Below are 15,442 nucleotides of genomic sequence, written 5' to 3' on the forward strand. Positions count from 1 at the left end.
AAATGATTCATGGAATTTTCTCCCTCTTTCAGGCCCATTACATCCAAGCCCGGTCTACCACCACATATATATTATGTTTTGCAGCCGGAGATAAAAACTACTGATTCTTTCCATTTTGGGTTCTAGTTTCTAAAATTTGGGAGTTGTCCCATGCCAGATAGTGATATTAAAAATTATTTGGAAGTGGGATGAACAATAAACTGGCTTTAATTTATAGAATTATATTTTATTCCAGTGAAAAAATAGTTGTATTTTCATTTTTTAGGAGCACATACACACGACAGTGCAGCCCAAAACCTGAGCAGCGTAGACACAGACAAGCATAATAAAGAACATATCACTGGAAGGAACTAACTCCAAGTTATCAGCGTCACTACTTCAGTCTGCAGCAGTAAAATGCTACCTGGTGTAACAGTTTAGGACGTGTGGCAAGAAGAGAAGAGCTTTACATAAGCTTTACTCCCTACAGGTGCCCTGTGGACAAAGGTACTTGCGTCACATGGATGCATGGGAACATGTTCCCTAAATATAAGATAGATGTAGCGAACTGGAATTACATCAAGGATCAAAGGACATGGGAGAACAAAGACCAGTGAGAAGCTGGACAGTTCCTTTCCTTTGCATTAAAATCAGCAATGAGAAGACGGAGGTGGATGCCTTACTGGGTGGAAGAGAAATGTCAGAACTTACAAAGGCATCTCCCCCAGAGAAGGGGCATAATGCTTTTCTTCAGATGGAGTGTATGGATATAGTAAACCAATACACAGACAAATATAATATCATAATTCTAACTCTGTATCTATTAAAACAGGATAAACTACAGAGTGGCTAAACTTTACACTTGCATTGAGCAGTGCATAGTCCTTGAGCATGGAGCATAGAACGGCCTCTCCTCTCTCCCTCCAACACGGCTTCTGCTTTTTGAGGAGAAAACTGTTCACTCACAGCTTTTGGCTTTTGTTTAAAGTGTCTACAACCAGCTTGTAAAAATGTGTAAAATATAACACACGTGGTCTGTTCGGCTGTCAGGTATTGATGGATTAAAGGTGGATACAGATCTTACAGTTGCTACGTTTATGTATTGGAGGAAATATGTGTCTAGCTCCTTGAGAAAACAGGAATGTGTTATTTAGATAAAAGATGATTACTCTTATAGTAAATAAACCATGTACTTTAAAGGAAGAATCCTAATATCATTACATGCTGCAAAAGTGCTCAGGGTCATTGTTCCCAGAGCAAAATCTCAAACACTTGGTAGTTACCCCATCCTTTGTGACCACTAGACCTATGCTTATTTGTTCTTTCACTATCTCTTTGCCCATAAATATGCTGAAAGTTGTCTTGTTAACTGAAATATTTGGAATCAGATATATTTTACTGTCCTTTAGGTGGGAGGCCTCGTGGTGGGTCGTTTGGCGGTTTTAACTACAGAATCATAGTCTTGACCTGATGGTTTGAGACAAACCTCGATGAAGGGTTCCTCCAAAGTGACTGCACTATCTGTTGTCACTGGAACAGAGCTAACAAAACAACACCACACAAACTCCACAGCGAGGATAAATAATGGTTTTCCTCAGAGTAGGAGTTTTCAACACAGGCTTGCCATTTGTCACGAAACTGGTACTACTGTTTGCTCCGGATAGCTTAAGTGAAATTCTCATTTAAGCTCTTATCTCAGCCAATTGTCATGAAATGCAATTGTGTCTACAGGTGTGTGTGAAGGCACACAGGGTAACACCTCTAGCCATAGTAGCAACAGCGGATGAACTAAAAGTTCAAAAGGAAAATTTTATTAATAATACATATGCAGTGGTAGAAGAAGGTCGTTGTCCTATAGCCCCCCAAAGCACAGAAATAAGTACTCTTCCAAGTCTGGTGGCCCCAGCGGCAGAAGGTGGAAGCGGGCAGACAGCAGAGCGTGCAATGGTCCATTTCTGCACATCTTCCCCGGGTAGCTCTTCCTTTTGCCTTGATCATACAGACTATTTCTGACGTTTGCGACAGCCACGTGCCACGAGCTCTGTGGTGTCATGCTCTAAGGCAGTGCCCAAGACCACATTTATTACTTCCCTCCCTGAAACACGACTATTTACTCCGTAATGATATCACGGAAATCTTTGGAACTTGGAGGAATATAGGTATTTTCTGTGAAAGGACACTATTAGCGATAATTAACATGGAAGAGCCCAGATGATGGCAGAAACAACATTCAGAACGTACCCAAGGCTCATGAACAGTGGAGAAACAAGGAAAAAGGAGGGGCATCATCAGCTACTCACACCAGCCATTGAGCAAGAGAAGCTTAAGGAGACTTGTCAGTAATGACATTGCTCCATTAGTGGCAGATGGGACCAAAGACCTAACGGGGAGGGAGCACCACAGGGACTGTGCTTAGATTCTTCACCAGACAGATTCTAGGCTTATTCTCACTACTTGTTTGAGTTAGTGACCTTGGACTACACACAAAACTCTCCACTCTCCCTCTTCCCCATACCTCATGTCCTTCACACACATTCAAGTTTAATATATCCAAGAAGCAAACCGTTCCTTCTCAATCTATAGAAGTTACCATCTTGAAATCCCCAGCCAGAATTAGCTGTCCAAATCCCCACCCTGTTGGCTATTAACTACCACTATCCACCTTGGCAGACAATGGATGAGGATGACCTTCCACTGGGTGAGTCTCGGACAGACACATTTTACCGAACAGAACTGCGGGTTCTGGGAAGGAAACGTGGAAGCCTGAGGGCTGAAGGATATGAAACATACAGCAAGATGGAATCATCAGAGACTTAAGCCCTTTGGATAAAAGCAAAACTGGTTCAAAAGGAGTGAGAAAATCAGTACGGAAGCTGTCAAAGCTAGAGTGATCAAGAATCAAATCCCGGGAATCACTTAAAAATCACCTTCTTTTCTTAAATTTTAAGATAAGTACATACTACTACAGTATATTTGGAAAATACAAAAAGTAAAAAAAAATTTTTAAAAATTCATAACTTACTACCCTATCAACCAACTGTTGGTAGCTTGGTATATTTCTTTCTAGCTTTTTCCGATACATTTTCCACATTACTTAATGCGTGCATACTTTACATCACTTATTCTTTGTATATAAATATTTTACTTAATGTTGCAAACTCTTCACAAATATGACTTTAATAGTTGCCTAATAAGTGATTATCTTCTATAATTGGATACTTATGGTATTACTGATTTTTTCAGAATAAATAATGCTGCCATGAATGTTTGTATGCATGATGGTTTTCTACATTCAGCATTACTTTCTCAGACTAGACATATCAGTCATGGGTCAGAGGGTTAAAATCTTTTTAAGGCAGAAGAAATATTGCCAAATAATGTCCCAAATGACGTCAATTTAAACTTACTGGGTAGCTAAAAAGAGATATAAATAATTCTATGAAGAATATCTTCATGCACAACAACTTTTGCCACGTTTCAGGGAATTTAGATTCAGGAATACTTTGGAAGTTTTATCCTGATAAATACCCCAGAGTATTTATTTTCTGTATGTGAAATGGTGCAGACAGGAAGGATGGAAAATACTACAATCGGGATTTTAATTATGGTACTATGCCTTAAGTTGATTTTTTGCTTACATTTCCATATATACTGTATTTCATTGATTCTAAGATGCACATTTCCTCCTACCTTTAACACCTCTGACTGTCAATTTCATTGACAGCAGTTTGCTTTCTTTTTTAGTAATGCCCATAATGATGGTACATCTAACAATCTATGGCATGTTGATTTAATGAAATATAGTAATTCCAGCTGAAGTACAAGGGACATATTCTGCTGCTCACATTTATATGGACCCAACACCAACTATATTTAGCATAAGCTGTGCATAGATTCTGGGGCCAGAGACCAAACTAGTAATGTATTAAAGACAGACTCAAGTCAAATCAAATCTTTTATTATCATAGTAATCTGAGGTACTGAAATTACCTTGGTCTTATATACTATTTGATCTTGGGGTTCAGGATACTACATTAGAGGATGTGAAATTGTAGCTGTGAAATAAAGTCATTTATAAAGGGATAGACACAACACACAATGCCTGGTCTTACGGGTTCGAATCAAACATCTATGCTGCCTCTCAGGTGTAAAAGTTACCTTTAAAGTTTCATGGAGGTAAAATAACAGAATTATGTATGTCTTTGCGTACACATAGATCAGGGAAGAAATATCACTTTAGAAGAGGAATTCATTATCCTGTTTAGCCTTGTAAATTATTACATGCCCAAGGCAGGCAACAATTATTCTGAGCAGGTAGTGAAGAATGCTAATTTCACGTATTTTATATGCTATGTGTCCTCTAAAAGGATGACAGAATTTGCCAAGTTGATATCCTTAAAAGCTGTATTGAAAAGCAGCATTTTAATAATTTTATATATATCAAATAGGACGTATAACAAATAAAAAATATACTTTAAAAATGTTAGACTAATTTAAGAAGTTATTTAAACACAGTTTCTCTCTCTTTCCCTCTCTGTGGAGAGACTTAACTGGTTATAAGAAAAATATCTGTAAGTTTAACTGAGAACACTTGAATATGGATCGAAGATGTCTTCAGGCCACCTAAAATCACACTATAACGTGAAGTTATGCTAATATGTAAGTTATGCTAAGATGTACTCAGAACACTTGTCTCAATATATGCTATTTAAGTATCTTGTTCAATTCTGAGTACTATGTTGAAAGAGGGACAGTGAAAACAGAGTTGGCCAACCAGGATGGTTCCTTCAGTTAACTGTTTCCATCTTCAATGTCTCATCTCCGGTTCCTTCCCCTCACAATACGAACATGCTGACACAGCTATCAAACTCCAAGGCTGACTTTCAGTCCATATATTATTTGCTGCTTAATCGGATTCTTTTTGAGACGATCAAAACCCTTTACCATTGATCTCAATGGTCAGCGCCATCTAAATTCTTTGGCTCCTTCCCCTAAGTCTCCATCAAAGGATCCTCTTTTTGCTATGTCCTTTAACTATTAATGTTCTATATAGCAGCACCACTGACCCTCTTTTCTTCTGATTTACCAATATCTATAACCTTACCAATGTACCAGGGTATCCACATCTTTCTTTCTAGCCAGATCTTTCTCCTGAGCTCTACATCTATATATCTGATTGTCTGATGGATGGCCCACAGACCCCTCAGTCTCCAAAAAAATCACTACTTAGGCCTGAAAAATCAGTTCCTCTTGTATTCCCAATCTCAGGGAGAAGAACTATTACTATTGTGCTACACAAGGAGTCTTGACTCTGTTTCCTTTTCCCTGTCTAACATGCCGCTGATCTCCAAGCCATGCTGATTCTACCCAGTCCCCCCTCCCCTAGCCTTTGAAACTCTGGTACTTCTTGAGTTCAGGCCTGCATTATCTCAAATATCTTAAGATTCTGTCCAACTAGTTTTGTCTTAATTCCATCCATCCTCCATACTATACCAGAGTAAGCTTTCTAGATACAGAAATATACACTCATATTTTCAATTTCTGGCATTAATCACTCACGAGTTAAAATTCTTTAAGGGCTCCCCAGCACTGATGAGATAAATCTAAACTCTTTCATGTGGTCTTTGATGAGCTGGTTCCCATCTACTTACTTTGCTCTTTCTAGATTAATTTTTCCTTGTTCACCCCATGCTTAGGCCACTATGAGTTAACTGCCATTCTCCAGATACCTCTCCAGGGGTCTAACCATGGACAGTGAATCCCTAGAAGGGAGTGAACTGTCTATAGGCTTAAATGTCTAATTCCCCACAAGCGATGGAGAATTCCAAAAGAGAGTCCAGCCTTAGGGGCAACGAGTATAGACGGCCAGCTAGGGTACAACTGGTCCAATGGGAGGGTATGGTCAGACATAAGAACATGAAATGCTGTGATGACACACAATAGGAAGCACTGAATTCTCCAGTGTTTTTAGAGTACTGAATTATTTTTACATTTTTTGAGGGTAAAATTGAGCTTTCTGGTTAAAAAAAATATATATATATGAGTAAAAAAAAAAAAACCCACCACAAAACAAAACAAAACAAAACCCCACAACAACCCAACAAAAATCTATTGAAGCTCTAAGTCTAGAGGTAAATAAATTATGTTTTGACAAGAGAAGAAAATACTTAACCTCCAAAATGTAAAGTTGATACAACTTTGCTTTATTTTACTTTTATCATGTTAGCATCAGGTCGTTCCTTGTAAACTGCTGCTGTCTACTCAGGCCCAATTCAAAGCTCAGTTCCTCCTGATCTGTGGCTCTGCTCTGAGGTCAGGGATCTCCCATTCTTATGAACAACCAGAGCCCTGGAAATCTGCACCACCCATATGCTGCTCTGAATGGACTAGAGAGTCTGGTCCATTTAACTGTTTCCTTGGTAAATACTGCTCGTCTCACTAATCAGATCATAAGCTTCCTGGGGACATGGCCAGTGTTACTTTTATCTTGGTGTTCCAAATCTTGCACTATACCTAATATATAGTCAGTTGAATGAAATACAGTGAATAAATGAATGAACAAATGAATCACTTTAAACATTCCTCTTTATCATTTCTAATCTGATGCCATGCCACAAACCAGATCTCTACTTCCTATTCTTTTTTTTTTAAGATTTTTTAAAATTTATTTATTTGACAAGGAGAGACACAGCGAGAGAGGGAACACAAGCAGGGAGAGTGGGAGAGGGAGAAGCAAGCTTCCCTCCGAGTAAGAAGCCTGATGTGGGGCTGGATCCCAGGACCCTGGGATCATGACCTGAGCTGAAGGCAGACGCTTAACGACTGAGCCACCCAGGCGCCCCCGCCATTCTCTGTCTTAACAAACAAACAAATAAAAGCAAGCAAGCAAGTAACAAATACATTTTCAAAACAATCAACAAAACTAAAAGACAACCTATGGAGAGAAGATAATTGCAAATGACGTATCTGGCAAAGGGTTAGTATCCAAAATATATAAAGAACAGATACAACTCAACACCCCCAAAACCAACAATCCAATTCAAAATGGGCAGAAGACACGAACACACATTTGTCCAAAGAAGACATACAGCTGGCCAACAGACACGTGAAAAGATGCTTATCATCACTCATCATCAGGAAAATACAAATCAAAACCATAATGAAGTATCACCTTATACCTGTCAGAATGGCTAAAATGAAAAACGCAAGAAACAACAGGTGCTGATGAGGATGTGGAGCAAAAGGAACCCTCTTGCACTGTTGGTGGGAATGCAAACTGGTGCAGCCACTGTGGAAAATAGTATGGAAATTCCTCAAAAAGTTAAAAATAGAATTACCACAGGATATATACATGATCTATATGATACACACACACACGAGTATTATTCAGCCATAAAAAGAATGAAATCTTGCTATTTCCAACAACATGGATGGAGCTAGACTGTAATGCTAAGTGAAATAAGTCAGTCAGAGAAAGACAAATACCATATGATTTCACTCATATATGGAATTTAAAAAACAAAACAAATAAGCAAAAGGAAAAAGAGAGAGAGACAAACCAAGAAACAGACTCTTAACTATAGAGAGCAAACTGATGGTCCCCAGAGGGGAACTGGGTTGGGGATGGGGAAATAGGTGATGGGCATTAAGGAGCACACTTGTGATAAGCACTGGAAGATTAAAATAAAAACTTAAAAAAAATGTTTGTGCAAAGGAAAAACAAAAGAAACAAGTACATTTTCTTATTTTTCTTAATACAAGCGTATACCACTAAGCCTCTATCATTTAATACATCTGAAGGAAACACTGTAACATTTAGGGGGATGAGTATATTTTGCATGTTTACAGGATGGCATCTGTATGCTTACCTAACCATTATTTTGATCTCTCTGATTCATGATACTTTCAGAATAATGATTCCGAAGATCAATTACCACAGACTGAGTGTTCAGCAGATACATGACATGAGGAGCCCAAGGCAAACCATTAAAGTGGGCTTAGGGAAAAAGCCGTTTGCAGACCGGCACAACAGTTGCAGCTTTGAGTGCTCATGCTCCCAAGTCCCCCTGGTTTTGCACCGGAAGCGGGATATGCACCTCAATTGACAGTGTTTTATGGTGAACACAGCAAGTGTGGCCCAGGTAACAATACTCAATAGCATGAAACTTAACACTGAGGGTAAGCTGACAGTTCAGGTACATAAAACACAGTGAGTCTATTTTTAGGGACTGAGGGAAACTATTCAAGCAGGAGCCGATCCACATGGAAAACCACTTACCCAGGATTTGCTCGCTCCTTCACTCTGATCCAAGGCACCAGGAAGTGAATAATATTTTATATAAACACTGAGTTCTCACACAAAATCACATAACAACAATGAATTCTCAAAGGACTTTTTAAAAGTGCATTTATAGACTAAATGAAGGAAATATTTCAGAGGAAGTCCTCAGGGTAAAAAAGCATTAAGTGCAGTTTTAAAGGATTTTTATCAGAAATTTCAACTTTGATATATATAGGTATTTGATGAGTATTACGAAGATCAATATATGTTGAATAATATATAATGAATATATATTGAATAATATATTTTATGATGTACAATATATCTTGAAATATATAAGTTTAGCTCCAGGGAGCATAACTTAGATAGGAAGAAAATTCTAAAAGTATAAATTAGAAAAGAAAAAATAGGTAAGAGTAAGCAATAATTTTCAACAGATTAAGATGTGGTATAAGTGGGAAAATATTAAGTGTGGAAGATCTAGTAGATTCTGTTGTATTTAACACTGGATTAAATATATTCTGGAACATATTTTAGAAGTGTAAATCACATATAAATCCACGATTTATGGTGGTCTTATAAATGACCATTGAGAGCCATCAAAAGTATTCAAATCAGCCAAAAAAAATTATATGTTTACAAACAAGTTTGGTTGATTTTTACTCTTACCTTGACCTAGTCTGCAAGAAACGTTTAACTTCAACTTTAATTTAATTGATTAATTTCTAAAGAATTTTAAAATTCAATGCTGATATTGCAGTGTCTTGGGGGAGTTTTGGTTGAACGTGCCATGCGTGACGGACCACCTCCACCCCGATCTTTTGCCCTATGGGGTCGGGAATGCACCATGAGAGTGAAACAAACACTCTCGTTTACCTGAGACAGTGACTGTCGGAGACGTGCCATCTGCGTGCTGGGGCCTTTACTGTGACCCTGCTCAGAAACCATCTGCTTAAGCTTCTCCTTCTCTATAGCTATGCTATTAAAGGCAGACTTTAGAAGAGAATGCACTGGGTGGGGGAAAAAGTGAGAAACAAAGATTAAATGGATCCAGAAAGAATATACAAAATTACAAATTTCTCAGCACTTTAACTCACGCATAGACATTATCTGGAAGAATTATATTACAGTCTAGTTAAGAGTCAGCCTTACAATGCAATCTTCCAAAATACCTATACACAAAATGAATATGGTAATGGTAATTAATCAGAGTGAAAATTTGGGCATGTCATACCAGAAACGACTTAGATGCAGGATATAATAAAATATTGATGTCAATTCTTAAATATCAACATTTAGAAAATTAATCTATCATTCCTAGAAGGAAAAGGCAACAGGTTTTACATTGTCGTGGTTGATAAGAATATTTGAACAGTTCTGTGTACAGTGAATTCTCATGCAAATCATTTAGAACTATCCAGATATTATTTCCCCAAAGCAGGTAGTGAAAAAGAGCATTTTATAAATCCTGCCAAAATAAAACAGGAAGCTGATCTAGAAGTCCTGACTAGTTCTCTTTGAGGTAGGGAATGATTTGGTCTTGAGAACAGCACTTGAATTACTTTCTCAGCCAGGAACATCTTGATGTAAGCAGTGTGTTCAAAGAATAAAATTCCCAGGTTTGAGATGAATAAGTTCTGGAAATCTAATGTACAGTTTGATGACTAGAGTTAATAATACTGTATTATGTACTTCAAAGTTAAGAGAGTAGATCTTAAATGTTTTCACCACAAAGAAGAAATGGTAATTATGTGACAGGATGGACATGTTAGCTGATGCTATGATGGTAATCATTTTGTAATATTTAAGTGTATGAAATCAACAGGTGCACCTTAAACTTATGAAATGTTATATGTTAATCATATCTTAATAAAGCTACAAAAAAACAAAATAAAAGCAACAATAAAAACAACACCCCCCCTTTTCTGTATACCTAATAACATACGTTGGTAGAAACTGAGGTAGTCTTTGAGTTTGAAATATAGGAAGTTTGGATTTCCAACTCCTATCTTTATAATAACAGTTTCTATAATATGGAAAGTCTTCTAAAATAGGGATTTCCATATTTGAGAACAGTTATTTTTAAAAGAAGTGGAAAATGTTAGCAAAAAACACTGGCTTGAATGAAGAGGGGGAAAATGATGGGATCACAAGGGACTCACAATCTACTGATTTATATGCCACATTCTAGTCATCATCAATTTAAAGGTAATAACTCGATAGCTGGAATACATTCACCCCACTGGCAGTTCTAAAAGTTGACTCTCATACATTTCAAAATCCATAGTTCCTTCTAAGGAGCTCGCTCAGTAGTCATAGAAAAGCCCTTTTTTTCTAGCATATTTGGAAAGAAAATACGTTGTTTCAACAGAGGCTTTAAACTCCTGTTGAAACATGGATTTCCTGAAAACCTCAGGACTGCAAGCGAATACACAAGGCTTTCCTGGGGCTACTTTTGAATTTATTCACCTCCCTTTGGAGGTTGTGCTATATGTACTTAATTCACACATTTGTTGTCTCATTCTGCCTGCTCCTACAACCACCCCTTTGTCCCCTTGCCGTTAGAAGTAAGAGTTACTGGCCATAATCCTATGCTGTTATATAAAGAAAATAACACTGCTCTAATCTAATGACATAATTAGTATCTGGCTAAGAAATGTAACAAAAATGTATCAGGAGTAAAATAGCAGGTGAAAGAGAGGTGGTCTTTCAGAACCTCAAGTGAGAAATCTACAGAGAAAGAAGGGTGGGGTGGGGGAAAAGATTTAGCTTAATTGTTTATGATTATAGAATTAAAGAAATATCTGATAAGTATATCTTTGATGATGGCTTGAGAGTATGAAATTTTGTTGACTTCAACATTCCTAGAGATGTTCTCAGTGTGTGCCCCTTCTTTCCTGAGCCACCAGGCTCTTGAGCATTATGGGGGCACAGGAGATGTTCCATTTAGCACACATTTTCAGGAATATCTTATCACCTATTACCAACAGCCTCAGGGTAAATTAATATGATTAACTCACAATAAGATGTTAATGGCTAAAAACCACAGCATGTGTATCTTTCTTCAAGAGATTATGCATTTTCAAAGACAACGCCTGGGAAGGTACTATCTTAAGTCAAAAAATGAATTTCAGCAACTGAAATGTAAATGCTATAGCAAAAGTGGGGGGTGGTAATTTGGAACCTAGGCTCTTGGTAAACACAGACAGGACTGATCAGTCTACCTACAAGCTACTACCTGCCTCTTATTTATTAGACCCTGCTCTCTGTGGCTGATAACACATGAACTTATGCAACATGCCTTACTGAAAATTTAATATGAAAAAAGGGACTCCCAGGTGGGCTCAATTTCCCCTCCCCTCAAATCTGAACTAGCCCGTGAAGCTCTGGCCAGTAGGGAGCAGCAGGTGATCCTGTGCCAAGTGAACAGAACTGGCAGCTTCCATCTCAGTCTATTCCACTCCCTTGGAGCCCTGAGCTGTCATGGAGAGCTAGAGGGACACAGTTGTGTGTGACCTTGCAGCCATCCCACCAACATGCCAGGAATATGGATGAAGCCACCTTGGATCTTTCAGCCCAGCCCAGCCTCTGGCCAAATACCACCGAGCCCAGGCCATGCCACATGGCACAGAACTGCCTACCTGAGCCTGAGCTATGATCAACGAGTGTTATTTAATAAAGGAAAAAGAACGAGTGCTAAGGGTAACCCACAAGTCTGTATTAAATGAGAACTAAACGACACTGTAAAAGAGATGTTGAGTCATAGTGTGTGCTGGCCTGCCTAGGATAACTCTTTGTGTCTTTCCCCCTTTCTCTCCCCCGCTTATGACACTTTCTTTCTCTGTTCAAAACTGTGAACCAAGAGGCAGGCATCACACCCCACTGCATTTTTGTATCTAGAACTCTGATCAGTATGTACACTGCTTAGTCTTTCTACCATGACCACCTGGACAAGAATGGAAGAGTAAATGGCAGCCTCTCACCAAAGAAGAGAACGTCTCTAAAGGGCACGTTATATTTGTCCTTACCTTTCTGTGCAATTAGACAAAATTCTTCCTGAAGCTTTGTATAATCCGTTGAACTTTCCAGAGGGTCGGTGAGGTGGCTAGGGGGAGTCTGAAATTCGATATCTGCACAAAGGTTGGGGTTGGAGGAGTGCAAGCGGACTGGTGACATGGTAGCACTGAAAGGGACCTGAAAGGGGACAGCACAAATTAGGAAAGAGCAAAAGGACATCAGTCCACATTCTTGTACATAGGAAAGATGGGGTCCCTTCTTCAAAATACTAGGTCCCTTTGGAATGACACGCCCAGAGACACTTAGTACTCATTTAGTTGGCAGGTGGTTGGGGTGGGAAGGAGTCTCAGTTCTGAGAGTAGATCGAGTACTGCCGTGGGCTCACTGGCTTTTCCCTGATACAGGGAGAGATGACTACAGAACGACAGGAAGGAAAGGCAGAATCCCAGATAAGCTCCAGCTCTGAACCCACAGTTGGATCTAAAAAATCAATGGCAGGAAACAGTAGCTGGAACTCTCACAAAGTATGGGTACTCGTGTCAGAGGACTTTTTGTGCTCACTTGTTTCTGAGCCTGGAGCAGGAGATTACAGAACAGGTAAAAAATAATTCAAGAAAGATTTACTTGCTCCGTGGCCATTGGATAAAACATAAACAAGTTTAACAGTAAATATAATCATGGCTTAAAGAGACTCAATTAAATTTGAAATTGATTTATTAAAATATATTTGTAAATGAAATATACATGATATAAGTTACTGTTGTTTACCTTTGTATGTTACATACAACACTGTTACACATACGAACATGGCTTATGAAATGGCCAATATTGAAAAGCACCAAGTAAAAAAAGTCATATTACTACAGATTTTCCCAAATGGCTAGAGGTATTTTCTTGCCCGCACTGGATCCGGGCTAGTATTGTGATGGGTAGAGGCAAAGCACCGTTCCCTCTCCTTCTAGAAGGTTACACCTGACCATTATAAATGCCATCAGCCAAACATTCTTGGAAAATGAGAATACCAATTCCTATCGTAAATCAGACTACCCTAACCTCCCAATTCTTACTGCACAGATGTTCATTCAGTTATCTTCAAGAATTACTCTTAGACTTCCTCCACAAGCTGAATTTTATATAAATTAAGGGGTAATTCACACCTTCTAGCTAGCAGGAAATATACTTGTCTGATGTAGATGTATATCAAAACCACTTCCTTCCCCCCCCCCCATTTTGATAGAGCTTTAAACTTCCTGACAGAAGAAGAGAGAGCAAGTGGAGGAGGGGGTGAGGAGGGAGGAGGAGGGAGATAGAAAGACAGAGACAGGGAGAGAGACAGAGAGAGAGAGAGAGAGAGAGAGAGAGAGAGGTAGAATGGGAAAAAGGAGCATGTACTTGTGTACTGAGGATACACAGGAGAGATGCAGGAGATGGAGAGAGCTGGCTGACAAATCTAGGCTGAACTGCAGTTTATGGACCTGGGGAAGGGCAGCTGAGACTGCAGGGGGCCCTTTGGAGATAGCTTTGCCACGGCAGTGGCAAGGAGTTATTATCTCAAAAGATAGCCAAGGCTTGTTGGGGAAGGCAGTGAGCATGAAGCTTTTCCACTTAAATTCAGCTAAGCTAAGCATGCTACTATATGATATCCAAAGCATCTGGTATCTGGAATTACCAAGTAAGTCTATTTGGTCCTCCACAGGGACTTTGGCTACACTGAACTGGGACATGTCAACAACTTGTTTATCTCGTCAGGATCAGAATTTTTGGCTATTCTAGAGAAGAGACACAAAAGTGGCAGAGAAACCATTTGAGAAAACAAAGTCCTCGGGCTCAATAATGTGCTAGAATCCTGTCCAGGTAACTCTGTGGTAATAATGACTGAGGTCTAGATCTTGCCATTTGCAACGACGTGGATGGAACTGGAGGGTGTTATGCTGAGTGAAATAAGTCAATCAGAGAAAGACATGTATCATATGATCTCACTGATATGAGGAATTCTTAATCTCAGGAAACAAACTGAGAGTTGCTGGAGTGGTGGGGGGTGGGAGGGATGGGGTGGCTGGGTGATAGACATTGGGGAGGGTATGTGCTATGGTGAGCGCTGTGAATTGTGCAAGACTGTTGAATCACAGATCTGTACCTCTGAAACAAATAATGCAATATATGTTAAGAAAAAAAAAAGAAGAAGAAGATAGCAGGAGGGGAACAATGAAGGGGAGTAAGTCGGAGGGGGAGACGAACCATTAGAGACGATGGACTCTGAAAAACAAACTGAGGGTTCTAGAGGGGAGGGGGGTGGGGGGATGGGTTAGCCTGGTGATGGGTATTGAGGAGGGCACGTTCTGCATGGAGCACTGGGTGTTATGCACAAACAATGAATCATGGAACACTGCACCAAAAACTAATGATGTAATATATGGTGATTAACATAACAATAAAAAATAAAAAAAATAAAAAACTAATGATGTAATGTATGGTGATTAACATAACAATAAAAATTTATTAAAAAATAATGATTGAGGTCTTTTGGGGATGCCTATAAAGGATGTGGAAGAATATCTGAGGACAGACAAAGGGAATTTCTGACCTTAACTCTGGTGATGCTAAATCTAGACAGAGCAGTGAGCCCTTAGCCTTTTGGGAGGGACACAGAGAATCCACGGGAAGGCTGTTGGAGATTAGGAAGTCATGGGGAGAAACAGTGACTTGAGGAAATGGGTAGATCAGGGTGTGTGCAGATTTAAGGATTTGATATGGATTTCAGACACAAAAAACTAGAAGAGCATACAAAGAAAGGGTGGGTGTGTGGTGATGGGGAATGTAATGTGTTGAGGATCATGGAAGAGGGTTTTGCCTGCACTCAGGTGCCCTCAGCACTCCAAGGACTAGCATGAAGTAGGAGAGGAGGCAGGGAGGCTGGGGGAGGCCACGATGCAGTAGAGGCCCTGACATTTCAGTGAGCACCCAGACTTGTCCCTGAGATAACGGCCTGTCTACTAAAAGTTGGATTCGGATGCTGAGAAGAAAAACACGTTACACATTTATTTTCTGAACATAATGAAGTTGAAATTGGCAATTAAAACAGTAAAACTGATCTTGTATATAATCCACAGGGAAAGGGACTTGGAATGCTCCACTCAAACTGCAATCAGTTCCCTGGGCAATTGA

At 39.3% G+C, this 15,442-nt stretch overlaps 1 protein-coding gene across 2 annotated transcripts in view; it reads right to left on the bottom strand.

The window, feature by feature from the left end:
- The window catches only part of OSBPL6 (oxysterol binding protein like 6), a 207,483-nt gene that overhangs the window by 24,732 nt on the left and 167,309 nt on the right, over nucleotides 1-15,442 (bottom strand). For both annotated transcript variants that reach the window (XM_028123062.2, XM_028123077.2), the window contains 2 exons: nucleotides 12,289-12,454; nucleotides 9,137-9,270 (listed from right to left, as the gene is read on the bottom strand). In XM_028123062.2, the coding sequence (XP_027978863.1) occupies nucleotides 9,137-9,270; nucleotides 12,289-12,454 (300 nt within the window). The remainder of the gene's footprint in view (nucleotides 1-9,136; nucleotides 9,271-12,288; nucleotides 12,455-15,442) is intronic.

The sequence above is a fragment of the Eumetopias jubatus genome, unplaced genomic scaffold, assembly GCF_037043125.1.
Source record: "Eumetopias jubatus isolate StellerSeaLion01/CBP00866 unplaced genomic scaffold, mEumJub1_p1.0 scaffold_3, whole genome shotgun sequence".
Lineage (NCBI taxonomy): Eukaryota > Metazoa > Chordata > Mammalia > Carnivora > Otariidae > Eumetopias > Eumetopias jubatus.